At 49.2% G+C, this 27464-nt stretch overlaps 1 protein-coding gene across 5 annotated transcripts in view; it reads left to right on the forward strand.

The window, feature by feature from the left end:
* The window catches only part of ZFHX3 (zinc finger homeobox 3), a 240549-nt gene that overhangs the window by 63098 nt on the left and 149987 nt on the right, over window positions 1-27464 (forward strand). For 4 of the 5 annotated variants that reach the window (XM_045047115.1, XM_019819974.3, XM_006941677.5 and 1 more), the window contains exons 2-3: window positions 15405-18166; window positions 23080-23576. In XM_045047115.1, coding sequence (XP_044903050.1) covers window positions 15451-18166; window positions 23080-23576 — 3213 coding nt within the window. In that variant the 5' untranslated portion in view covers window positions 15405-15450. The remainder of the gene's footprint in view (window positions 1-15404; window positions 18167-23079; window positions 23577-27464) is intronic. The other variant, XM_045047116.1, reaches the window with a different exon arrangement.

Genomic DNA, 27464 nt, shown 5'->3' on the forward strand with positions numbered 1-27464 from the left:
GACTGTTCTTGCGGCTCTCCCACTTTGCCCTAAGGAAGGGCATTGGCATTTGAAAGAGCTCCTTTTATGCCCCTGGGATGTAAGGACTACCCAGTATGAAATAGGCGCCTCTCAGATCTTCAGTTGAGTGAAAACAAAGCTCTCCAGGAGGAAATTATGTGACAGAGTTGCTGGCTACAGTCTAGCCAAATACGAAGTTGGGAGAATGCTTGGCAAGTTCAGCCCAGAGGGGCATCTGAGGGCCTCCAGCCACGACACACCCTTCCCGAGCGACCCTTTGGGGTGGTTTCACTTTTGCATGGTGATCCTTTCTTCATGCCCTTGGCAGTGGCCCGGGTCTTACAGCTTCCATTCCTGCTCTATTTAGTGGTCCCTCTTGCTCCCTGCTGCTCAAAAAGCTGCTTATGCTAATGAGCCAGGGGAGATGTGAAGAGCTTCTGTGCCTGCACTGGTGAGCGACCCTGTGTGTGTGTGTGTGCGCGCGCGCGCGCGTGCCTTTGTGTGTGTGTGTGTGTGTGTGTGTGTGTGCGCGCGCGTGTATGTGTGTGTGTTGCCCCATTAATGAGCCTTGGAAGGGCAACCCTTGCTTGTTTGCTCGTGGTGCCAGTTCTGGAGCCTTGTGCCAGTGCCCACTGCCACCAGAGAGCCCACCAGTGGCTTTCTTCCTGCCGAGAGGGAAAGACACCCCTCTTTCAGAGCCATTTTGGAGATGCCAGTGGAGGGAGACTCCCCCCCCCCCCGAGGCCACCACTCACCTCACCTTTACTGGGCTTCCCGATCCTCCCCTGTACAACAGGTGGGAGAGTTACTGGAGAGCATAGAATCTCCTCTCTCCAGGAAAGTTGGATGGGGTTTTCCAGATGGTGCCGCAGACCAGAGAACAGCAGCCGTAACATGTTATTCATCTGTTCCCATGTAGATCAGATCGGCATAAAAGTAGGGTTAAGGCCTGGGCTGTTTCTACCTGCATTCCTTCCCAAGACTGCAAGTGCAGACAGAGAGTCTGCCCAAGTTGACTTTGTCATGGGCTTGTGCAGCCTTGAACTGCAACAGGTCCTCCTGCTACTCAAATTCAGTGCTCTGCAAAGAACTCCCTAATAAGAATTCAGGAACCCTCGTAGACTCATCATCCTATGAAACTCGTGAGCATGGCTCTGATAACACTTGCAATAGGGCAGAAATCTTGTACGCAGTCATTAGTGTATAGCCCGTGCCTGACTCCCCTCCCCCCGAAAACAGAATTGTACTTAGGGATTTGCTCGGCTTCCTGATTTATGTTTCATGGACCAGTTATTTAAAATGGCTGGAATGAGGGCTGCCTCTGTAGACTTCAAGCCTTCTGTAATTTTGGAAAAGGAAACGAACACTATAAACCACAGAATGCTGAAATATTCAAGTATTGTACCTGAACCTCAGAATTAGGATGATTGGGTCTTTGGTGATTAATTACAGGTCATGTTGAGATGAACACACTCCCGCTGTTATTTAAGGTGTTTCCTAGAAAGAGAAAGTGTGCTGTTAATCAAGTTTTTGTCTGTAGCACTTGTTCAGCTTTGTGGTAGGAGATGAATGGAAATAGAAGCCAGTTTTTGCCCTCAAGCAGCTTAAAGCCAGTTGTAGAACTAAAAGTGAGCCAGGTGAAATGAGCGATAGTTTAGTGGCCGTGTGGTGGTGATCGGTAGGACCAATCTCTGTGTGGTAGGACAGAGAGGAGGCAGATCTTTGTGGGCTTGAGTGATCAGAGGGGTTTTCTTGCCTGCGTGGGACTTAAAGAATGTCCAAGGTTTGGATAAATGTTGGGGAAGAGGACATCCGAAGGGCTTGGGACTGCAGGAACAGAGGCAAAAATGAAGGGGAGAGACCCTTCTTCTATTAGAGGGAGGTGAGAGAGGTGACTGAGTAGTAGCACAGGAGGAGATTCCAGAGTGTTTTAAAACCAGTGCAGAGAGGGGCGCCTGGGTGGCTCAGTTGGTTAAGGGTCCAACTGCAGCTCAGGTCAACAGCTCACGTTTTGTGGGTTCGAGCGACGCATCATGGTCTGTGCTGACAGCTCGGAGCCTGGAGCCTGTTTCAGATTCTGTGTCTCCCTCTCTCTCTACCCCTTCCCCATTCCCACTCCGTCTCTCTCTCGCTCTCTCAAAAATAAGTAAACGTTAAAAAAAACAACAACAGTGTGGAGAGTGTAAGTTTGAATATTTTGGCAGTTCGCTCTAATGGGAAAAAGCATCAGATGAATATGACCTTGGGAAGGCTAGACTGATGTATCCTTTCTGTTTTCTGGAATCAAAGATGGCACCAGGAGTTCCATTCGGAGAGACGAGGGTGGTCAGTGAGGGGCACTTCCATTCAGTCTTGTTGAGCCGTGCTGAGTGTTGAGTGAGGGAAGGCTAGCCATTTACAGACATCTTGTGGTCTTCTGAAAGTATGAGGCCCATAGGCAAGTGATAAGTTAGGAATGGATATTTTTGTTTTGGGAGTCAACACATAATTTCAGTAATTGAAACCACAGAAGTAGTTAAGGTAGTTGATGTACAGAGATAAGAGCGGAGTGCCAAGGGGGAGAAGATGCTGGTTAAATACTGTAGAAGCACAGAGAGGAGCGGTTTCTGTGGGTTAAAGCAGGAGGGGGTCTTATGAAATAAGGGGAAGAGTGCATCCTTGGAGAACTGTGGGAACAGGGAGAGGGCAGGCGACGCAGAGACCAGAGATCAGAGAGGTAGGAGGAGAGCCGAAGGAGGATGCCAGAGAAATGAAGGGGAAGTCCCAGGGTGCGGTGGTTGGCAGTTTGGATTGCAGGAGAGAGTGAGGAAGTTGAAAATAGAAGAGGAAAAAAACTACTGGCTGCTGAGGGGGACATTGGTGACCTTGTAGGGATACCAGATCTTGGAGACGTAGGGCCTTCTCACTCGTCTGAAGTGATGTCCAGAGAACCTGACCCTGCATTCTGGGATGGGGCCTGGCATCTGTATGTGTCGTCACTGAGCCCCACAGCCGCTTCTGCTGCACAGTAGAACTGGAGAAATGCGGTAGAGCTCTCATTGAACTCGGAGAAGGAGAGGAGAAACTCACCTGGCTTTAGGAGATCAGCGTCGGGGAAGTGAAGCAGAGGCCAGAGTCTGCTTGCTTGAAGGTGCTGAGGACAGGTTGTTGGAAGGAAGGACAGCAGTGCTGTCTGACGATGCGAGTGGGTCAGACTCTGATCCAGGAGCTCAAGGGTAGTGGGATGTGGTAGAGAGTTGAGCAAGAGATAGCCCCAGTAAAATCCTACACAGCCCTCTTACTAATCATCAAGGAAAGGACAACACATCCTTGCAGTAGAAATAACAGGCAATTCACACGAGAAATATAAATTGCCAATAAGTATCTGCAGATGGTCCCTGTCTTATTAGCAAGAAGTATAAGTCAAAATGAGATACCATTTCTTGCCTGCCAAATTGACACTTTTTTAAAAGCAAAATAATACCCACTAATGATGAAGGTGCAGGAAAATTGATGCTCATATACCATTGGGCATGAGTTGGAAGGGCTTTTTTGGAATATGCCAGAGAGCCTAACCCATTGTTAGCTTTTAGGCCAGCAAGTCCACTTGCGGAAGTATGTCCTAAGGAAACAGAGATGTAACGTCTTGGGTAAGATCCTAGGCTTTACAATAGGAAGCAAGGCTTCCCTAGTTTCAAAGACCCACTTAGCTGGCATGTGACTTATATGTAAGATACTTAACCTTCTAAGCCTCAGTTTCCTCATCTGTAAAATGGGCTGTTGTGAGGATCAAATGAAATGAGGTATATTTAAAAAGTGCTGAGAACTATGCCTGGCCCTACTAAGTGTGTTAGCAATGGAGCCGCTCCTTATTTATGTTGGTGATTTTATTAGCATATATACAAAGATTTACAAGAGTTTATTGTAGCATTGACAGCAAAATATTAGAAATTGCCTAAAGGTCCAGTAATAGAATTTAGTGAAATTTTATGCTATGTCCAAGGCATACAAGATCTATGTAGCTATTAGTTCTGACTTAGGAAGAATATTCCATGTCCTGGGAAACTCTCATGCTAGATTCATTTAAAAGGGCGGCTCACATAAGGAGCAGTGCGATCTGAGTTTGGTAAAAGAAGATCAGTATCTCTAGACGTGCGGAGGAAAAAAAAAAAAAAAAACACCTAAAAACTGTCCTGCCTGCCAGTGACTCTCTGGCTGGTGGAATTATAGGTGATTTTTATTTTAGCTGGTGAGTCGTTCTGCCCATATCCATTTTTTTTTTTATAATGAACTCACACTGCTTTAATCAGGAGAAATTATTTAGAATAAATTTAACATCATGAGATGCCAGATTGAAACTGTAATGGGCCAGATGGCACAGTTTTACCTCGTCTCCTAGCTTTTACTCTGCAGCCCAGCAGCAAGAACGGAGAGATCAGAAATAGGATCTTTGGAGAGGGATTTTGAGGAAATTGGGAGGAGATGAAAAGTTGTGGGTGCTGGCAAAGAAAACACTGAAGTAATTGGTTACAGTGAGGGTGGGAAGGGATCCCGTTTAGCTGGGAAGGCAGCAGGGGCTGAGTAGAGATGGGGTGGGGGAGCTCTGCCCACATCGCAGGGGCAGTTGATGCGGTAAGGTGGTTAAAGCGGCTGTGTATGGTGAAAGGAGGTGTTGCTTGACATCTGGGATGGGGGCAGTGCTTCACGGTTTGAATCTAGGTCAGGAGAGAACTTCTGAGGCCAGTGATGGCCAAAGATGCTGGTCGTCTGCCTTCAGGATATGGTGGGAAGCTGCGGTGTGAGCACTTCGGTATTTACCTAAGTTACTTGATACAGTTACTTGAACAGCTGGTTCAGTTGCCCCAGCGACACTTTTTCAGAACAAGGCAGAGCCTAAGGAATCTTTGGGAGAGTTTGACTTTTTATTATTGCAGTCATGGCTTTGGTCTTTGTTGAAATGTGTGTGCATCCACATGGTTAATAAAAAATTCTATTCCTCCAATCCCAGCTCATCTTTCCCAGAGCACACAGACTGGGCTCCTTGCCTGGCTCTCCTTCAGATCGTGTGACACCCTCTTCGTCCCCTCCATGACTCGACTGTGACCAGAATATCGCGGTAGTTACGGATTCCCTGCAGAATGGACTGAGCTAGCAGTTTTCCCTTCCAGGCTGATTTATGTTCACACTGGAAAGAGCACAGATGCACTCATTAGCAAACATGAAGTCCAGAGCCTGGATGATTCTCTGGGCCTTCCAGGCAGTGGACCTCCTGCAACACGAAGGACCGTTCAAACGTGTGTGTGCTCTGACCTTGCCATAGTTACAGAATCATTCTTAAAGCTACTGGGAAATTGCTACCAAGCGATGGAATCTCACCCTTTTAGGCTTTCACACTTCTGACTTCCACACAGTAGCAGTATACAAATCGTGTTATTGTAGAAGGCATAGAATGGAATTGGATATGGTTCTTCAGTGGATTCTAAGCTACACAGATGAGCGTATTATTTATTTGTCCCTTGAATGAGTTTTCTACTTATCTCAGAATCTGGGTAGCCTTTGGGTGTTGCGGGGAGATGTGGGGATGGTTTTTCATTGCCGTGTATTTGTCTCTCTCTGTTTTACTCTAGATTTAGCAGTGCTCCCCCTCTGTAGCTCCTGGGATTCTTCTTTTTTTATGGTGGCTGCCCTTGTCCTTATATTTAGAACTGCATTCACCAGGTTTGGGAAATCTGTCCCGATCCAGGATCATGCATGTCTTGGGTGAATGTCTTTCAACGATGCGTTACTGGACATTCTGCCCAAGTTAGAATGGTCATGTGACTTCTCCAGTTAGAGAGCTCTGTCTAGAACCTCTCATCTAGGCGTAGGGAAACTCAGTTTTCTGTTTTTGTCTGTCTACCCCTCACCGTCCAGCCTTGCAGCCTGCTTCTTTCCTGAAGCTGTGCCAGCAGTGCAGTTCATAGGGGAAAAAAAAGGAGATGGGGATCAGGGTGGGTTGGCTGTTCATGTGTATTTTTGGCATTTCAATGTGGGGAGTTCTTACACCGGATAGTTACTCTTTTCTCTTTGTTTTGACATAATCCTAGGTGTACAGGAGAGTTGTAATAATAGAACAAAGGATTCTCGTATACTCATTAGTCAGACCTCCTCACGTTAACATCATCTCAGATTCTGTCTATATGTATGGATGTGTGTAGGTACACACACACACACTCTATTACAGGTTTTTTCCTAAGCCACTTGAAAATTGAAACATCATCTGTAAATAGATCAGTGTATTTTTCCTGGGGAAAAAAAAAAAGATGTCCTTGTATATAAGCACACCATAGTTACCAAATTCGAAAATTAACATAGTTATCAAAATTAGAAAGTTAATCTATGACTATTACTGACCTCCAGACCTTATTCACATTTTGCCAATTGTCCCAATTTTGCCCTTTAAAGGAAAAAAAAAATCCAGATTAGGTGTGATGTTCATTTGTCATGTCTCTTTAATCTCCTTTAATCTGAAACAGTTCTTCAGTCTTTCTGTTTCATGACGCTGACATATCTGAAGAGCATAGGACATTTTGTAGACTGTCCTCAATTTGGATTTGTCTGATGTTCCCTCATGATTAGCTTCAGGTTTTGCATTTTTTGTCAGGAATGTCAGGGAAGGGATGTTGTTCTTCTCGGCATAACCTCTCAGGAGGCACATGATGTCTATTTGTCTCATTCCTGGTGATGTTAACTTTGATCATGCGGTGAAGGTGGTATTGCCAGGTGTCTCTACTGTAAAGTTACTGTTTTTCCTCCTGTAATTAGTAAGTATCTTATGGGGAGATACTTGGAGACTGTGTAAATATCTTGTTACAGTTCAGACTTTCATCCACCAGTTTCAGTATCCATTGATTCCTTCCTGAATGGATTGTAATTATGATAGTTACCAAATGGTGATCTTCTAACTCCATGATTCCCTCTGCATTTATTAGTTGGATTTCTGTTCTAAGCAAGAACTTTCCCTAATCCTACATTTTTTTTTTACAAAGCGCACAATTAAGCACTCTTATTTTATACGTTGAGTTGTAAACCTTTACTCTCATGTAATTTTCTTGCTCAGATTGTCCCAGTTTGAGCAAGTGGGAGCCCCTGCAGCCTGCTCCTGTTTCCTGTCAGCACACTGCCTCCATTCTGAGAGCACCTTCTTACGTTTTGGCTCAGAAAGATGCTTCAGGCCCATCTTGGGCTCTTCCTTGCCCCAGCCCAAGAATTCGCTACTTCTTCAAGGAGCCCTGGTTCCATTGAGTAGAGGAAGGTTACACCAGACATTTCTTCAACAGAGACAAAAAGAAACAGAGCATGTTCAGGGGTCATCTCCCCCCCCACCGCCCCTTCAAGTATTATTTCTCCCAATACCTTAATTTTCCCTACAGTTTCATTCACCACCTATCACATCTTGGATGTGGAAGATACAGAGATGAATGAGACATGGAACAGACGAATGGCAGAGGTAGACCAGTCAACAGATGATGATAGCAGTGCAGCAACCCCAGAATTGCAATGTGTTTCCATCTGCAAAATGCTACTGCAGGATCACAGAGAAGGAGGTTAAAGTTGACTGAGTGACCCGATTGACAAGTGGGGCATCTTCACCCTTCACGGGACCTTCATAGACTGCCTGATGGAACCTTCTGGCCATGGCAAAATCCCTTTCTCCATTCATAGAACCGGGGAGCAGTATTTCACAAAGTCAACATTCCATTTGAGAACTTTGATAATCTTGAGAAAGACTTTCATTCCTATGAAACCGAACTTGAATTCCTATTAAGTTCCCTGCGTTACTCGTAGTTAAACCCTGAAGCTAGGTAGACCACATGTAACTAATTCCCACTGTACATAACAGGCATAGTTGAGGAGAGTTGGCTTGCCTTGCAGTGGGAGTTCTGTCTTCTCTTTCAGACGGTTCCTGGTCTGCCATCTGACCATGCTCTGGTTTGTCAGGACCCCTCATATGAGATTCTCTTGAGTGGATTGTAACATTCTTCATGCAGAGAAAGAAACTGTGAACCCTACTGAGTTTCACCGGGTGTGGTGTAGTCCTATAGCTAGAGATCACATTTCCATCTTTGGCCGCCATGTCAGCTTTGTGCTTGCACTGAATCTGTAGTGCAGTAACACCCCCGGGTATTTTTTGCACGAACTCTTGTTAATCAAGTCTCTTCCAGTGTCTGTTGGTTTTACTGATTGTGTGAATTTAAAATACAGGGCTTCAAACTTCATCTTTCAAAATTTCATCTTGTTTGTTTGGGCCTGTCCCTCCCACTAGCTGAGATCGTATCTTTAGTCGTGACATCACCATCTGGCATAGGAGTTAGTCCTCTTAGCTCTATGTCCTTCACATAGCGTTGGGTGTGCCTGGTCTCATCCCTCAAACTGTTGATGGGAGCGAAGGGAACCGGGCACAAGACAGAATGTTGAGGCACGTCACTAGACACACTGACCTTTGAGTGGATACTTCAAGTCACAGCACCTGCCAGCTGTAGAATCAGCCAGACTTTGTTATCTGCAAGACATTTTCTGTCCTGGATACAAAGATATGTTAAACTTTGCTATACCTTATTAAAATCAAAAAGTACTTTGGTGCGCCTGGGGGGCTTGGTTTCAGCTCAAGCTGATTGATTTCACAGTTCATGGGTTGGAGCCCTGCATCGGGCCCCATGCTAATAGCATGGAGTCCGTTTGGGAATCTGTCTCTATCTCTGTCTTATCCCTCCCCTGTTCTCTTTCTCTCTCTCTCAAAAATAAATAAATAAACGTAAAAAAATCAAATCAAAAAGTACTCTCTAATGCATTTCTCAGATCTGTGAACTTAAGTGAAGCTACTTTTCAGTTTATTTTATGTGAATGTTCTTACTGAACCTGCAGCTAATTGTTAATATCTCAGGACCTCCTTTTTGAAAAAAAATTTTTTTCCTCCTAGATGCTATCCAGTAACTGTTGAATCTGTTCTAAAACTATGGGGAACTTGCAATATGCAATCTCCAGCGTATCTTTTTAAAATCTAGTATCATTATCCAAAATGATATACACACACATTACTTTTTCCCCTTTTCTTGCTTTATATTATTTCTAAGTGTTTTCTACCACTTAAAGTTCTATTTCTTTGTGGTCTCTCCCCCACGAGAATGTACACTGAGACCCGTTGATCATTAATTCCCTGGCATCTGATACATACTGGGTACACAGTAAATAATGAATGAGTGAGTGAATGAATGAATGAATACATTTTTTTGTTTTATAGTCTCTGGAATCTGCCTTTTTTCCTCTTCTTTTTTAAACATTTATTTATTTTTGAGAGAGAGTGCAAGCAGGGAAGGGGCAGAGAGAAAGGGGGGAAGCAGAGGAGCTGAAGTGAGCTCTGTGTTGGCAGCAGTGAGCCTGATGTGGGGCTTGAACTCACGAACCGTGAGATCATGACCTGAGCCAAAGTCAGACGTTCAACCGATTGAGCCACCCAGGTGTTCCTGCCTTTTTGTCTTAAAAAAAAAAAAAAAAAAAAAAAAAAAAAAAGGATAATGAGCTGCCGGTCAGTTCCTTGTAATACCTCCCCCAATTCTCATTACCCCTTCTCCTGTGTAGAGATATCCAAGTAGCTTTCCACCCACTCCAAAAAAAAGGGGCATGTGTGTGAATGGGCATAGTTGTTTTTTAAATGTTTATTTGAGAGAGTGCAAGCAGGAGAGGGGCAGAGAGAGAGACAGAGACTGAGAGAGGGAGAGGGAGAAGAGAGAGGAAGGGAGAGAATCCCAAAGCAGACTGTGCTAACAGAACCGTGAGATCATGACCTGAGCTGAAATTATGAGCCAGATGCTTAACTGACTGAGCCACCCAGGGGCCTCGAAGGGGCATGTTTTTTCACATAACAATCTTGGATTCCCATGATCTTAGAACAGTCCTCGGTTACATATAAAGATTGAATTTGAATGTCGGATATTTCTGGAGTTCTTTTTGGGAAATAGATATTAAAGAAAACTGTAGGAGAGTGGCTAAGGAGACAGACTTCACAGCCAGATGATGGATTTATCATTTGGGCTGTAGAACGTGCACAACTCAGTTTTCCCATCCTAAAGACAGGGATATAAAGAACATCCGTCTCACACAGTGGTTATGAGGGTGGCGTGGTATCTGTAGGCCTTCCCAGGATGCCTAATTCTAGAAGCGATGGCTTCCCTTAGGATGGTTTTAATTTTTAAAAGCTTTGGGAAAGAAAGGCACAGAGGAGGAAAGGAAGTCACCCATAACCTCATCCCCTAGCGATTACCATTTAAAAAGTTCTGATACAAATCTCCTGTATTTTCCATGTGCAGACCTATGGATACTTCATTCACTCAATATCCTCCGTGATCATTTTCCCACTCCTATAAGTAGTTTCTTTAAACAGTGATACTTTATATTGTCTTATGGAACTCTATGCAGTATCATTTATTTAGAGAGCCCCTTCTTTCACCAGATTTTTCCATCTTCTTTTTTTTTTTTTCCTGTTGAAAATGTTGTGATGAATAATACTGTATCTCCGCCGTGTATCTTGGGTTGTTTCCTAGAATTGGGGAATTGCTGAGTCAAAGGGCATGTGTGTTTTTTGAGGCTTTTGATACCTATTGCCAGATTGCCTTCAGGAAAATGGTGCTCCGTTACTGGCCTTCCAGGAGAGCAAGCAGGCTGCTCCTGGCAGATGGTGCTCCCTGACTAGCCCTCCAATAGAGCAGAGCAGGCTGCTCCTGGAGGATGGTGCTCCCTGGCTGGTCCTCTAGCAGAGCAGAGCAGGCTGCTTGTGGAGGATGGTGCTCCCTGGTTGGCCCTCCAGGAGAGCAAGCAGGCTGTTCCTGGAGGATGGTGCTCCCTGACTAGCCCTCCAATAGAGCAGGCTGCTTGTGGAGGATGGTGCTCCCTGGCTGGCCCTCCAGCGCAGCAGAGCAGGCTGCTCCTGGAGGATGGTGCTCCCTGACTAGCCCTCCAATAGAGCAGGCTGCTCGTGGAGGATGGTGCTCCCTGGCTGGCCCTCCAGCAGAGCAGAGCAGGCTGCTCGTGGAGGATGGTGCTCCCTGGCTGGCCCTCCAGCGCAGCAGAGCAGGCTGCTCCTGGAGGATAGTGCTCCCTGACTAGCCCTCCAATAGAGCAGGCTGCTCGTGGAGGATGGTGCTCCCTGGCTGGCCCTCCAGCAGAGCAGAGCAGGCTGCTCGTGGAGGATGGTGCTCCCTGGCTGGCCCTCCAGCGCAGCAGAGCAGGCTGCTCCTGGAGGATGGTGCTCCCTGACTAGCCCTCCAATAGAGCAGGCTGCTCGTGGAGGATGGTGCTCCCTGGCTGGCCCTCCAGCAGAGCAGAGCAGGCTGCTCGTGGAGGATGGTGCTCCCTGGCTGGCCCTCCAGCGCAGCAGAGCAGGCTGCTCCTGGAGGATGGTGCTCCCTGGCTGGCGGTCCAGCAGCGTAAGCAGGCTGCTCATGGAGGATGGTTTCCCTGCTACTTCACTTCTCTCTGGCATGCAGCACGGATTACTCGCGGGGGCAACAGTTTCTCGCAGTCTGGATTCTCTGTTTTTCTCTTCTTCCCCTTTGTTTCTTTTCTTGGTTTTCTGCCAAACAGCCTCTTGTGAAAGGACCGCCTAATTAACCCTGTGCTAATTAACAATTTAAAATTACACAGTGTGACTGTTCATGTTTAATTCTCTGGGAGCTGGAGCAACAGCAGGAACCCCTCCCCTCCCTAACAACTATATCCTGCCCCCCGCCCAGCTTCCCAGTAACTGTTGCATTGTACCAGTCCTGTCTCCTTAAAGCAGTGTCAGAAAAGTGTCCTAGCACATCTTCTTGGTTGAAAGAGGGAGATGAATGATCTTGTTAGCGGTGGGGCCCGGGGTAATAGGGAGACTTACCATTTTAAGCAATCTTTGGTAAATAAAGGCTGATACAGGGGAGCTTCCCAGGTAGGTTCCAGGGGGACTGTAACTTGTGACAGGAGCAGGGGTGGGGGCTTTTGATGATGATGTTGGAACTTTCTGTACAAGACTACTTCTCACATGGCAGATTTAAACACTAAGAGAGAATGAGTGTGAGAGAACCAGATCACTCCTATATCTGCCACTGAACGTCTTACTGGAAAGATGTGCTCTTTTGAAATCTAACCGATGTCTTGAAACCATGCACAGACCATGTTGAGTACCATACTGGGAGGTCAGAGTGTGTCTGTGTTTGAAAGGGAATTTGGTGTCACAAGCAGCAGAAGACAAGCAGGCTGCAGGAAGGATTGTAAGTTGGTATGTGTGAGCTGGCCCTGGCACGAGTGAAGGGTGAGGGGATGGGGTGCAGGGCTGGGGGTGGGGTGTGAGGGTCTCAACGGAGGCTGCTGGTGGGCCTGCGTGTGAGCGCGTGGGGACCTGCTGGGTTCCCAGGCTGCCCTCTGTAACTGAAGATCATTGATTTTACGGGAAACCGTGTTTACAGACAGAGTGCTGATCGACCTGCCGAGTTGACTTCTGCCTCCTTAAGTAAGAACTACCTTTTTCTTATTGACTGGCTGATAAACAGAGCGAGAGGGACAGCCGGCCGGGTGGGAGAGTTCTGGAGAGCCTGAGGTCCTTGAGCTGAAGGATTGGGCAGGTTTAAGGGATTGCTTCATCTCTACCCTCAGGTCCCTTCTCTGCACCTCCCACCCCATCCCTGCACCTCCCCGGAACCGGTGGGGGAATCTAAGACCGACCCTGCCTGGCTACCTAGCAGTCCAGGCATCAAGCATGGAAAAGATGGCAATCTGGTGAAGATGTTGTGAAGCAGAGAGTGTCTCAAGCTTTAATGCCTGTCCCCAGGGGATCATGTTAAAATGCAGATCCTGATCTGTAGCGGAGCCTGAGAGACTGCATTTCACAGGCGCCCTGGTGAAGAATGACGCTACTTGTCCCAGAAGCACACCTCACTTAGCAAGGTAGAAATGGTTCTGCCTGTTGTGGCCAGCATGCATTGAAAGGAAGCCCAGGGCCTCGATCCTGAAGTGGACCCTTCTATCCCACTGGTGTCTTAATGGCCTGTCGTCACTCTCTGTGAATGAGTGGTATTCCATGTGTCCTCTCTGATGGGGCAGGTGGCACCACCACGGGGTCATCTGTCTTTTATAGGTGGCCACAGTGTCATCCTTGCTGGACACCTTTTGCTTGGGAACAGAAAAGTTAGGCAAGTTTTTGTAGGTCCCGACTGCCTAGCGATGGCTTGTGGAGGAGGAGGTAAGAGAGAGCTGAACAAGAAAAGCCCACCAATTAATTGGTAAACGCTTGCAGGTTTCTCTGGCCTAGCCCAGGCTGGAGAGGAGATTGGCTTTGCTGTCGATACTCAAGTCCCTAGTGAAGCATCAAAGCTGTTCTCCTTTATCAATCGTGGCCTCCCCTTCCAGCATGTTCCTGTAACTTACCAAGCATTTATGACATTGATTTTACAATCGGGCTGTTAACCCTCCCGCCCCTTCAGCCTGCCAACCTTTTTGGCCTGAGCTGTCAATCAGATGTCGTCCAGCCAATCAGGCGCATCCTTAAGAAGAGCCACCCTGGATTCTCACCTGTATCCCAGCTAAGCCTTCTGAAGTCCCATCGCATTTGCTGTGTGGTTTGGTTTCATGTAGTTATCTCTGTTTAAAATCAATGTGCCTTTTCTAAGGCACACGGAACTTTGTTGTAATGGAATTTGAGGTTAGAAGCTTGAGAGGTGCCGTGTGTGTGTGTGTGTGTGTGTGTGTGTGTGTGTGTGTGTGTTGAACAAAACAGGACACGTTTTTCCAAAGCTATTTCTCCAGAGACTTCGGGTAAACCTGCCTTCCCTGTCTTTTCCCGAGGGGGAGCTGTTGGCTTACTGTGCAGTCAAGAATCAAGAAATGAAAAAGAATGGGAACATAGGGGTGGGGTGGGGAAGGAGAGAGACCAAACCCGGCCAAAACCTTCCTCCGATGTGTATGAATGAGATGTTGGGTGGAGAAGCAGCCAAATGTTCTCCAGGAAGGAGGTGTAGGGGGGCGTGTGGCCTGGGATTTGCAGCTGAACAATCGGGGCCGTCCAGGAGGCTGAGTCGACTGTAGGATCCATGCCGGGATGGAAGAAATGCCCCTGTGATGATGTGGCCACAGGAGCAGAGCGATGGCGGGGGATCTGATGCCTCCCTCCCCAGGGATGCGAAGCCTCAGAGGGCAAATTCAGCTCTGTGGCACTCCAGTCGGAAGCGGAAAAGCCCCGGGGCTGAAGGACAGCTGCTTGAGCAGCTACTAATAACTACGAGGCAGGTGTGGAATGGGGGCCGGTGGAGCCCAGCTGCCGTCTCGGCTTGCCGCTAGGATCCCTGACAGCAGAAACCGCCACACCAGTGGTGACCGGGCTCCATCCAGACAGGGCAAGATCGACGCTGCCGGAGGGGGAGCCGGCCAGTTGAGAGTCTTCCCAGATACGTCAAGCTCAGATTTTGCACCATCACATTTTTAGTCTGAAGCCAGCTCACTCACAAACAGGCGTGCTCAGTGGGTTCAGGGGGGCGGGGTTGGAGATTGGATTTTGGAGATCTGCCATCTGCTTCACAGTGTCGGGGCGGCATTGGGCCTGTTTGTAGATTTAGCTCCTCAGTGTTACTGTTTGTACAATGGGATGATGCTTCCCAGACCCACAGAGGATGAAAGCAGGCATAGGCCCTACCGAGGGCCTGCAGAGCGTGTCTGGGCCCTGCAGGCTTGCTCTCTGAGCCCTGCAGCCCTCCATCACTTTCCTTTGAACTTCTCAAACTAGACGTTTGGCCAGTAAGAGCAACAGCAGCAGGTTCACCTCTAAATCAGCTAGCGTATCCTCTTGCAGGTTTACTAGCCTTTCTCTGGGGGTGCAAAACCTTTCTCCTCTCGTCCATCCTTCCCTGTTGGTGTCCCCTTGCCCCACAGACAGCGTGGGCAGCCGGCAGTGACTTTGAGCTGGCCATCTCTATTCGGTAGGGCCGCCATTCTGCGTCTTTGGTGGGGCCTGGTGAGATAATGTGGCCCTCTTCCTCTGCTGTGGCTCGAGGCCCAGCCCCGACTCTCACACTGTGCTCGCAAAGAACAGAAATTCGAACCGGTCTCCAGGGGGAGAGGAGCCTACAGTCCGAAGACAAGGAGGGAGTCTCCTGTCTGCCCCCCCCCCATCCCCATGCTCCCCACTCATGCCACGGACCCTGGCCGTCATGCCTCGGGCTCTCACCCACCCTCTGCGCGTTCATTGGACGACGTGGGGAAGATGGCCGGGGTCCCTGCTGCCCTGGCGGTCTCTGTTGTGGGTGTGGACAGAAGCCTGTTAGAGTGCTCTGTGCGGGACCTAGCCTCGGCCCTCCTAACCTCTTTCCTTTCTCTCTCTCTTCCCCCTCTCTCCCTCCTCTCCCCCCCTTGCCTCCGCTCTTCAGGTCCGATCCGTACTGGGTGCAATGAAAGCTCTACGCAGGCCTTACCATGGAAGGCTGTGACTCGCCTGTCGTCTCGGGGAAGGACAATGGGTGCGGTATCCCTCAGCACCAGCAATGGACTGAACTCAACAGCACCCACCTCCCCGACAAACCCAGTAGCATGGAGCAGTCCACAAGCGAGAACCACGGGCCCCTGGACAGCCTGAGGGCCCCCTTCAATGAGCGCCTCGCGGAGAGCTCCGCCTCGGCCGGCCCCACCGCCGAGCCCGCCGGCAAGGAGGTCAGCTGCAACGGGTGCTCGGCCTCCTTCGCCAGCCTGCAGACCTACATGGAGCACCACTGTCCCAGCGCGCGCCCCCCGCTGCCCCTGAGGGAGGAGAGCGGGAGCGACACCAGTGAGGAGGGGGACGAGGAGAGTGATGTGGAGAACCTGGCTGGGGAGATAGTCTACCAGCCCGACGGCTCGGCCTACATTGTCGAGAGCCTGAGCCAGCTGACCCAAAGCGGGGGCGCCTGTGGCAGCGGCAGCGGGCCCCCCCCCTCGCTCTTCCTGAACTCTCTCCCCGGGGCGGGGGGCAAACAAGGGGACCCTTCTTGTGCTGCACCAGTCTACCCACAGATCATCAACACTTTCCACATAGCCTCATCCTTCGGGAAATGGTTTGAGGGCCCAGACCAGGCTTTCCCGAATACCTCAGCCCTGACGGGGCTCAGCCCCGTCCTGCACAGCTTCCGCGTGTTTGACGTGCGACACAAAAGCAACAAGGATTACCTGAACAGCGACGGCTCCGCCAAAAGCTCCTGCGTATCCAAAGATGTTCCCAACAACGTGGACCTGTCCAAATTCGATGGCTTTGTGCTCTACGGCAAGAGGAAGCCCATCCTGATGTGCTTCCTGTGCAAACTCTCCTTCGGGTACGTCCGTTCGTTTGTGACCCACGCGGTGCACGACCATCGAATGACCCTGAGTGAAGACGAGCGGAAAATTCTTAGCAATAAGAACATCTCCGCTATCATCCAAGGGATTGGCAAAGACAAGGAACCCCTTGTGAGTTTTTTGGAACCAAAAACCAAAAACTTTCAACACCCTTTAGTTTCTACGGCTAACCTCATAGGCCCCGGACACAGTTTTTATGGGAAATTTAGTGGCATTCGGATGGAAGGGGAGGAGGCTCTCCCAGCCGGCTCTGCTGCCGGCCCCGAGCAGCCCCAGGCTGGTATCTTGACCCCCAGCACCCTCTTGAACCTTGGCGGGCTCACCAGCTCGGTCCTGAAGACCCCCATTACCTCAGTCCCCCTGGGGCCTCTGGCCTCCAGTCCTACCAAATCCTCAGAGGGCAAGGACTCTGGGGCAGCAGAAGGAGAGAAGCAAGAAGTAGGCGATCCGGATTGTTTCTCCGAGAAAGCAGAGCCAGCCGAGGAGGAGGCAGAGGAGGAAGAGGAGGAAGAAGAGGCAGAGGAGGAGGAGGAGGAAGAAGAGGAGGAAGAAGAGGAGGAGGAAGACGAGGGTTGCAAAGGACTCTTTCCAAGTGAGTTGGACGACGAACTGGAGGACAGGCCCCACGAGGAGGCTGGGGCCGTGGCAGGTAGCAGCAGCAAAAAGGACCTTGCTCTCTCAAACCAAAGCATTTCTAACTCCCCCTTAATGCCTAATGTGCTCCAGACCCTGTCGAGGGGCACAGCTTCTACTAGTTCTAATTCTGCTTCTTCCTTTGTTGTCTTTGATGGTGCGAACAGGAGGAATCGTTTAAGCTTTAACAGTGAGGGCGTCAGGGCCAATGTGGCAGAGGGCGGCAGGAGGCTGGACTTTGCTGACGAAAGTGCCAATAAAGACAATGCCACAGCACCAGAACCAAATGAAAGCACAGAGGGCGACGATGGGGGCTTTGTCCCCCATCACCAGCACGCTGGCTCCCTCTGCGAGCTTGGGGTTGGGGAATGCCCCTCGGGGAGCGGCGTGGAGTGCCCCAAATGCGACACGGTCCTGGGCTCCTCCCGCTCGCTGGGCGGCCACATGACCATGATGCATTCTCGTAACTCATGTAAGACACTTAAGTGCCCCAAGTGCAACTGGCACTACAAGTACCAGCAGACACTGGAGGCTCACATGAAGGAGAAGCACCCGGAGCCGGGGGGCTCCTGTGTCTACTGCAAAAGCGGGCAGCCCCACCCTCGGTTGGCACGAGGTGAGAGCTACACGTGTGGTTACAAGCCTTTCCGCTGTGAGGTGTGTAACTACTCCACAACTACCAAAGGCAACCTCAGTATTCATATGCAGTCCGACAAGCATCTCAACAACATGCAGAACCTGCAGAACGGAGGGGGGGAGCAGGTGTTCAGCCACTCGGCCGGGGCGGCGGCGGCGGCGGCGGCGGCGGCTGCGGCCGCGGCGGCCAACATCGGCAGCTCCTGCGGGGCCCCCTCGCCCACCAAACCAAAAACCAAACCCACCTGGCGGTGCGAGGTGTGCGATTACGAGACCAACGTGGCCAGGAACCTGCGCATCCACATGACCAGCGAGAAGCACATGCATAACATGATGCTGCTGCAGCAGAACATGTCCCAGATTCAACACAACCGCCACCTGGGCCTCGGCAGCCTGCCCTCGCCCGCCGAGGCCGAGCTTTACCAGTACTACCTGGCCCAGAACATAAATCTGCCCAACCTGAAGATGGACAACACTGCCTCGGACGCCCAGTTCATGATGAGTGGATTCCAGCTGGATCCCGCCGGGCCCATGGCCGCCATGACGCCTGCTCTAGGTGAGGCTGACTCCGTGTTTGTTTGTTCTGGTGACTTGAGTTTAACTGGGGAGAACCGAGAATAGACTGAGGTCCTGTGGATTCGGCTGATGCTGATTTTCTCCAGAGTGGTGTTGTATACACTCGAGTGTCTGACTGTCAGTGTTTTTCTCAAGGACCCCTTGTGTGCCTGTGGGGGGTCGTATGTATTCAGCACCCACACGTGGTAATACTCCGGCTGCACAGGCTGGGATTAAAGTTGAAGGGTTTCCTCTAGTTTTTGGCTTCCGGTCAACTTCCCTTTCTCTTCCCATCTTCTCTTTCTTCATCTCTTTCTCAATTTGAAAAATCGCCCCAATTATCTGAAACTTCTGGGTTCCATTAGATATTTACTCTAATCTACAGCAAATTGCCGTTCAAGTTGTAAACAGGGACAGTCCTCTCCATAAGAGCGACTCGAAATCACAGTGTACCTTATTCAGATAACTGAACGCTGGGTTCTGTGCCGAGCAGGGAGCCATCCAGATAAGTGCTCAAAGTTCGCGGGTGTGTTCACGAGGATCTCCATGAAAGAGACGCGTTCTTTTCTTTTTTGTTTTGCGTGAGTTGTCGCTGATAAGTATAGTTGGGAATTAAATTGCCCCGGGGCACCATAAAGAGTGGTGTGCTAGACGAAAAATGAATACATTCTAAAATTGTACATCAAAGAAAGTTGAATTCTAATATCCATTAGATGATGGTTAATGGAGCCTTTGTCGGCCGTGAAAAAACAACCCATGTTGGAGAAGGTGAGTTGGCCGTGTCCGGACAGCAAGTCTTACCAACTGGCTTAATTGACCTAGAATCGGATCAAGAGGATAGGATTTGGATGCCAAAAGTCATCGGTCTTTGCATCAAAAGAATCACAATCACTTTTAGGGTAGAGCCTCTATAACGAGAGAATGTACAAATCACTTTTACAAGGACCAGTATGATGGGGGCTGTTGCTGCTCCCACCACCTGTGCCTCGGACAGGCACTGCCTGGTCTCTGTCCCCTGACCCGGCTAACCTCTTGGGACCAAGGTGGTGGCCTGGATTAAGCAGTATTCCTTTACTGACACAGGAATAAGTCGTTCTCAGCAACAAAGTGTGAGCAGATAACTTTTAATCTGACATGGTTTAGGTTAATGCCAGGGGCCATGCCTCCCCAGTTGGCACGTCTTCGTATGGTGTTTTAGTGCTAATTGCTGCTGATGAGTTATATTTCATAGCATTTAATTTGTTTTTCCTGTGAATTCTTACTACTTTAATCTTATTTTCTGTTTTGGAATATTGACCCGTGGATCCTTCATTACCAAACGATTTGAAGATGTTTTACCAACTGGTTAATAATGGATGCACAGAAATCAATTATTTTATTTGTCCCCAGAGTGAACCATAGGGTTTGCACACCAAGGGATGGCATCATACTGTAAGCCTTTTTTTTTTTTTTTTAAAGCCTATGGGAATTGAGGTTTTCTCATCTGGAGATTTAAAATCTTGGGGAGGCAGATCTTGGAGTAAATCAAATATAATGTAGGTAGAATGAAGACACAGAAAATGGATAGGTTCATACTGGGTCAAAGTGAGATCTTTTTAATTACCTTGAAAACCAGTAATTCTGACTAAGACTTGAATTAAGTGGTAGAAAAATATTTTGCTTTTACGCAAGTGTCCGTGAGTCTGCGGGGCATCATGCATTATGGGCATATGGCAGATGGAAAAGAAATGGTAGAATAAATCCCTGTGTTCTGGACATGTATAGCAGATCCATACTTTATTTCTTAAAGAGAATAGAGCTTTTCCTTCTAAGGGCTTTTTCCAGGTCAGCCAAGCAAAGGTCCTTGAATTTTCAGGGTTCCTGCTTACCAGCCAAGGTAAGTCTCTGGAAACCTTCTGTGCCCTTAGTGCACAAGAACAGCTGAGATGGAGCTAGGGTCCCAGATCCTTTATCCTGGAAGCCTGAGTGGGTGTGGGTATGAGAGCATGTGTCCAGAGGTCCTGTAGAGTAAGTCGTAGGACCTCGGTAGAAGCGGGTGTATGCAAATGTGAAAGAGCCAAAACATTAAGTCCTATATGCAACTCTGCCAATCTTTCTTGAGGCCATTTGTGAGCAGGCTGTAGGTGTTACTGGGTATTCCTGGGCTCTGCAGGGGGAAAAATGTTTTTGTGAAATACATTTCTGCTTACGAAGTTATTATTCTCATACTTCTTTTGACAGAGCCTTCTTTCTTGTGATACCAAACAGATGCTGCTTCTGGGAAGGCTTTCTTTCTGGAGGGCTTTAAGGAGAGGGCTGGCACCCTTTGGTCTGGTCTGGTTGGATTTTGCTGCCATTTGTAGATAAGATATTAGACTCGAAGCCATCTGAATATCCTTCCAGACGTCGCTTTCGATGATCAAGTTTAGCACAGCACTGAGAAACAGCTGGCGGGCATTCTGCTTTTCTAGGTAGCCGCCTAGTTACAGGACATCTGCATGAGGTTTACGAGGTCCTCTGCTTCTGCCTTTGGGTCTAGAAGGTGTCTTTTAATGCACGTGCCTCTCTGACGATGTGCTCATGGGTGGGCTCTTGTGCCAGGGTGTAAATTCTAAGTATTAGATTTGGGTGCGTGTGGGAAGGTGGGGTCCCCCCCTCACAGAGATGTTACCTCCGGTGTAGCTTCAAGAGTAAACACCGGCTGAGTTCTCACTCACGAGGGCTCTCTTCCTAACTTCCTGAGAAATGGGGGAGGTTCTGCCACTTCCTGGAGGCTGAATTAGTTCCTTCTAGCTCTACAGATTTGTAGGATTCTGAGCCTTGTGTTCATTCCTCCAAGGTAGAGTTCTCGGAGGGAGTTTTGGCTTTCCTGTCGCCTTCATTTCACTGCTTCTCTGTGTCTTTGATTTGCATTTCAAGAGCTTGGAATGGGAATAGGGACTTATTTCCTCTGTGTGTGTGAGGATTTCTCATTTTTACTCAGGCATCCAGCAAGTGACAGCTGAATTTCTCTTTAGAGCAATATTGATGTGCTGAGGTTAAATTTAAAAAGTGGAGAAGATTTGATGCTTCAGGTGGTTGGCATCAGAAACAAATATATGTTTGCTCCTTGTCTTACCCTCTGGGCAATTTCTGCTTTTACTGAACACAGCGTATGTTTCATGGATGCTACCTGGCCTTTGTCCCCATTAAGGGATGGAGCTTTTAGGCTTTTTTCCCCCCCTCCTCTTTTTCTCTCTCGTCCTAAAAAGAATGTCTTAGTTAAGGCTCCTCTCACCAGGGGAGATGGCAGGGGAGAAGACAAGCAGAAAGCTTCCTGAGCCTTCTGGAATGCATGCGCAAAAGATTTCTGCGGCTTGCTAGATTGTCCACAGGCTTCATATGCAGCCAGTCAGCTCGGTAGAACCTTGTAACTGATCTTCTCACTAGAGGTGCCTCATGTAACATAAATAAGAAAATCATTAAAAAAAAATCTTTTATTTGATTTGCCGCTAACTTGGATTGTAATCAGTCATTAAAACAAAACAAAATAAAACAAAACCTCAGGCCAACCAAATGTAAAAGGTCAAGTCTGAGTATCAGTTGGGGAGGGGCAGGGGCAGACATAATAGCTCAAGTGTGCGTGCGTTTGGGGGGAGAGGCAAACAATAGAAGCCAGTGCTCAGCGTTCTGCTGGACTTTATGCTGCTAGGTAATGGAGAGAAGGCTGCTGTTTCCAAGCCTATTTTGTGGTATAAGTAAGAGCTTGCAGTATTAATTTACCACTGGTGAGTGAGAGCCCATCCCCAGTTTGTGCAGGGCACTGTAGAGCTGAAAAACAACCAGGGCGAGAAGGGCAGAGAAGAGCTTTCTCAGACCCTTTTGGGGGGACTCTGAGCTGACCTTTGCGTTTCACTGCCCATCTGGATCCACTTCCTGAACCTGTAACATTCTGGTTCCCCTTTAGCCTTGTCCTGCACAGCATCTGTGTAGGGTGCTGGGCGGTCTCTAGAGGTTCAGCCAGGAGAAGCCTGGACCCCTGCCCTAAAGAGGCTGTACCCTGATGGGGACACCGGGCAGCACGGCATGTGGTTGATGACAAAGGAGAATGTGACATGGCCCATAGCAGACCTAACATTTCATGCACCGTGGCGGCTCAGAAAAGGGGAGTGATTATATTCTTGGGGACATGTGGGAGGAGCTGGCACCGTTGACAGGCAGGTAGACTATTGACCCGTGGGGCGTGATGAGGAATAGGGAGACCGTCCCCTAGATCTCAGATTTAGAGCTGCGCTCTCCACTGTGGGAGCCACTAGCCACATGTGGCTATCTAAATTAAATGAACTAAAAATACAATAAAAAATTCAGTCGCTTGGCTGCAACTTTGCCGTATTTTAAGTGTTCACCAGCCACACGTGGTTAGTGACTAGCACACCAGACCGTGCAGGTACAACATGTTTCCATCATTGTAGAAAGTCCTGTTGGGCAGTGCTGCTTTAGATAAATTCTGGGCCCGATTCTCATTTACCTTGAAGGCTTCATATCTTAGATTACAGCTGTAACTCATTTCCAACTTTGAGGGGTCTGGAGTTTCAGATTCTGTTATGTCTAGTGAATGATGCTTATTCCCGTCTTTTCTTGGATTAGAGTGAGGGGCCAAACTGAAATATTCAAGAGACTGTGCTTCTAGGTATTCTTTTCCAAAGTGGGGCAAAAAACATGAAACCTTTTACAAATTTCAGAAAGTCCACAGGAAAAGATCTGAACACATAATTACGCATAAAGCTGATTTTTTGTGGGGGGGCGGTGGTGTTTCCAGGTCGTAGCACCTTGCAACACTTGCAATGGGATCTTTTTTCTCCTGGAACCTGGGCTGAGGGTCAGGGAGGCTGGGGGGTGCCTCAGCTGCATCTGTGAGCCCTGCCGCTGATTCTCTTCCCCTCTCCTTCCCCACAGTGGGCGGTGAGATCCCCCTAGACATGCGCCTCGGGGGCGGGCAACTGGTGTCGGAGGAGCTGATGAACCTGGGCGAGAGTTTCATCCAGACCAACGACCCGTCTCTGAAGCTCTTCCAGTGTGCCGTGTGCAACAAGTTCACCACGGACAACCTGGACATGCTGGGGTTGCACATGAACGTGGAGCGCAGCCTCCCGGAGGACGAGTGGAAGGCCGTGATGGGGGACTCGTACCAGTGCAAACTCTGCCGCTACAACACCCAGCTCAAGGCCAACTTCCAGCTGCACTGTAAGACCGACAAGCATGTGCAGAAGTACCAGCTGGTGGCCCACATCAAGGAGGGTGGCAAAGCCAATGAGTGGCGGCTCAAGTGTGTGGCCATCGGCAACCCTGTCCACCTCAAGTGCAACGCGTGTGACTACTACACCAACAGCCTGGAGAAGCTGCGGCTGCACACGGTCAACTCCAGACACGAGGCCAGCCTGAAGCTGTACAAGGTGAGCCCCGGGCTGCTTCTGGAAGGCATGCCTCGGATCCCTGGGTGCTGGGTGCTGGGGACAGGGGACGGGCTGTGTTGCGGCGGGGCTGGTGGCTGGATGGTAACCTGGTGTTGGAAGGGGAGTTGGCATCCGCTGCTGTTGGAAGGGGAGTTGGCTCCGGGAGCTGCAGTGCGGTGGCAGCTTCTACCACCTGAAGGTTGTTTTTGAGAGGTGCCCGTTTCGGACGGCGGGTTCCGTTGACAGCAGCCCGATACTTCCCCATCGACAGTGTCTTTACAGTTGGCTTTTTTCCCCTTGAGTTGTTAGTTGTAGCTTTTGTGTACCCTCCTGCTCCTGTGTTGTCCCTTTCTCATACATGCTTCATGTTCTCCCTTTCCATCTCGTCCCCACCCCGCGCCCCTTAATCTCTTCTCTCCTAAATGCCTCTGGAGGACTTAGTTCGTTTGTGCCTTGGTTCATTCCTTCATCCATTCGTTCATTCATCCATTCATTAGGTACGTATTGAGCACCTACTGTATAGCAGGTGCTGTTCTGGACACATGCCCACCTCCATGCACAAAACAGACAAAAAAAATTCCTGCCCTCATGGTGCTTCCATTCTTTTGCAGGGAGGTGGGTGATAAATACAGTGCATAGTTGACTAGAAGGTGGCACGTGCTATTGGGAAAATTGGGATCAGTTAAGGGGGTTCCTCTGTTCTTTTTGTTCTGTGCCCCTTTCTCTATCTCATGTTTGCATTTCCCCTTTTTCTCCCTGGGCTTCTTCCATCCTCTTCCTCTCCCTCTGTCTCCCCTCCCCTCCCCTCCCTTCCCCTCCTCTCCCATCCCTTCCCCTCCTCTCCCCTCCTGGCCCCTCCTGTCCTTCACTCCCTCCTTTCTTTCCTTCCTCCCTCCCTCCCTCCCTCCCTTCTTCCCTTCCTTCCTTCCTTTCTCCCTCCCTCCATTCTTCCCTCCCTCCCTCCCTCCCTCCCCTTCCTTCCTCCCACCCCCTCCAGTCTTTCTCTCAATCCATAGACGGTAACGGTAACGGTGAGGAGGAGGTGCTCAGATACTGTAAATAGTCCTTTCACTTGCGAGGCAGAATTGCTCCAGACGTTTCTATTGATTTTCACTGGACTTAAAGCCTCACCTTTTTCTCTAATCATCCCATAATGGCTTTAGTATGAACAATCAGGTACAAATCGCCATAAATCTGCCCAGCCTCCTCCCACATACCTTCCACACCCTCACTCTCTCTTTGCATTTTCCTCCCTTTTATTATCGGCCTCCCCTCTTTCCTTTCATGCCATTTCCCACATCTTCTTCGGGGCCAGGGGGCGCTTCTTTTGACCCTGAGCTAGTTTTAATCCCCTTTCTACTCCTGGCGATTTTAAAGGGAGACTTCAAATAAAGAAGACCTCAGGTCCTTTCCCCATGTCAGTCTCTGTCGAGATTGATAACTGTAATTCATTTTACAATTGCTCGTTTTCAGCTTGGCGAGAGTCCTGGGTAGAGTGGATGAGAAACCATTTTAGGGAAAGGAAGAGAAAGCAGAAGTGAGGCAGTAGAAATAGAGGGTTCTAGAATCGCCTGCTGACTCCGGCACAGACGGGCTGGCGTGGTGCAGTGGGGAAGGTCTGGACGCCAAGCAGCTGACCCCCTTGTGTTATAAGTCAGCAAGAACCTCACTGGATGGCTTAGTTTTGTGTCACCATTAACAGTAGAGGCTCCTGGCAGTCACTTTAAGTTAGAGGTCTCCCGTGGCCGTAGCGCGGTACTGATTGTGGTCAAGAAAACCTGACAGGAAACCCATAGGAAAACTATTTCCAAAGGACCCGACTGAGAAAAATTAGTTCGGAGCACTCCCCATGGTCATGGAAGACTGTCTACCACTTTGACAAAGGCTGTTTAGAGTTGGCAAGCAACTGTTCTCTTCCATCTGAGGGGAGAAAGGCCCTTTAGATTCATGATAAAACCTACATGGCGGTGATGAACTTTCCACACTACATTCTCCAGTAAGAGTATATCACGCCCTTGACTTTGCTTCTGAGGGGCCTGGAGCCCAGAGGATTCTCTGAGATTATACCTTTTTTTGGTCCCCAGGACACCTTCACGCATCACACTTAGCAAGTCAGGTTGAGGTAGTTTCCTGGATGGATGTAAGGGAGCCATTTGTGTGTTTCCATTTGTGTTTTGCTGAACTGTGGACACTCATCCTCCTTGGCCTTATTTTCTCTTTCTCTGTCTCTCTTTTGAATTTAAAAGATGGAGAAGACTCCTCGTCAAAAAAGGCAGTGCAGGTGGGCCACAGATGTTGGGGTGTGGGATAGAACTGGGGAACCAGTGTCTAAAGAAGTCTCCAAACAGTGCACTTGGCCGACACAACCCCGGGGGTGAACGTTCCCCACATTCAGAGCAGAATTCTGTGTGTCAGGAGCCGTAGGTCATGAGTCTGGTCTCATTAGTCCTTGGGTAATGAATGTCCCTCTGCTTGCTGTGGCTCTGCTGTGGGGGCGGGGAGCTCTCTCACCCACCCCTGAGTGACACGGAGATGGGCTTCTTCCAATGCGTGCGCCAAACCTTTCTGTCCTGCGGTGTGATTAAGACAGACTTGCTTTGCCGCTGAGGGGGCTCACTGTCGTAGGGTGTCACGAGTCCATAGGTTTGGGGTGGGGCCTGGAGGTGGTTGAGAGTCAGTTTTTCTCTAGGCCCTGGTGTGGCCTGTAGTAAATGGAGATTGATTGCATGTGATTTTTCCTCTTGCTAATGTAATCCATTAGCCCAGCACATGCATAATCAGTTTAGAGCACAGTTAACTGGATGTAATCGAGTTCTTTACTGTCCGCTAGAGAAACAGCTCCAGATGCTGCTGACCTGGGGAGGGCACCAGGCTTCTCACACACAGCCCTCTTTACTCACCCCATCCTCACTTCCCACCCTGCCCCCCAACCTGTTCTGGCCCCCACCCTGCCCCATCCCGGTGCCTTGGCAAATTAGACATCATTTGGTCAGGGAAAGTCCCAACTTGCTTTGTGCTGCACCTGCTCGAGCAGCCATGGTGTACTGGACTTCCTAATGGGTCTCTCAACCCTCTCTTTCAACTGAGGTCTTTATTCCCTCCTCTTCCTTTTTCATGTTGGAGGAGCTAGAACAGCCATCTCAGGAGATGCAAGCAGAGGCGTAGCTTTCTGGTTTGTCGTTTGACCTCACACCGGTCCAGGGTCCCTTCTCTTGGTGTCATAAGTGCTGGGACATACGTTGCTGTATTAACACTGAGCTGTCTGAAAGCGTGAGAGAATTTCCAATCTGGACTGAGAGAGGGTTTCGTTAATCCACTACCCCAACCCCACCTACCTAGAGAAGGGCAGAAACAAACAAAAAACCCTGCTGATATTATCACCCTTGCTTGCATGGAATTGTCGAGTTGTGATTGTGTGAGAGCAGTTTTTCAATGGAGATTAATGTTCGGTGAATTCTTCCTCCCTACCTCCTAGGAGTGGAAGGGAGTTTTGGGTGGGGGGTGGGCTGGAGAGCCTCGGGCATCAGATAAGGCTCTTCCCTTTCTCTGGGCCTCCAGGTCACTTAGTGAAACACTGAGGGCTGAATTCCTTCCGTGGTTTTTTGTGTGTGTCTTAAAGAGTTGTGGGCTCTGGTCTAACCCCTAGAGGTCCTCCGCCCATATGCTCACACCTGCCGTGATGGGGCACTGTGGTTGATCCATCCAGTAGGGAAGGGCCGGCAGCCCCAGTCCAGCTTAGAGGCTGGGTCCTTGGTTTCTGTCTGTAGTGATTCATCTGAGTCAGAATGGAAGCGTGTTGTGGGTGGGAAAGGTACTTTTCTCTCATCGGGGCTGGAGCTCCAGAACTTGAATTCCGCCCCTTTCTGCTTTCCCTCATAAATGGATCAC

This window comes from Felis catus, chromosome E2, assembly GCF_018350175.1.
Source record: "Felis catus isolate Fca126 chromosome E2, F.catus_Fca126_mat1.0, whole genome shotgun sequence".
Taxonomy (NCBI): Eukaryota; Metazoa; Chordata; class Mammalia; order Carnivora; family Felidae; genus Felis; species Felis catus.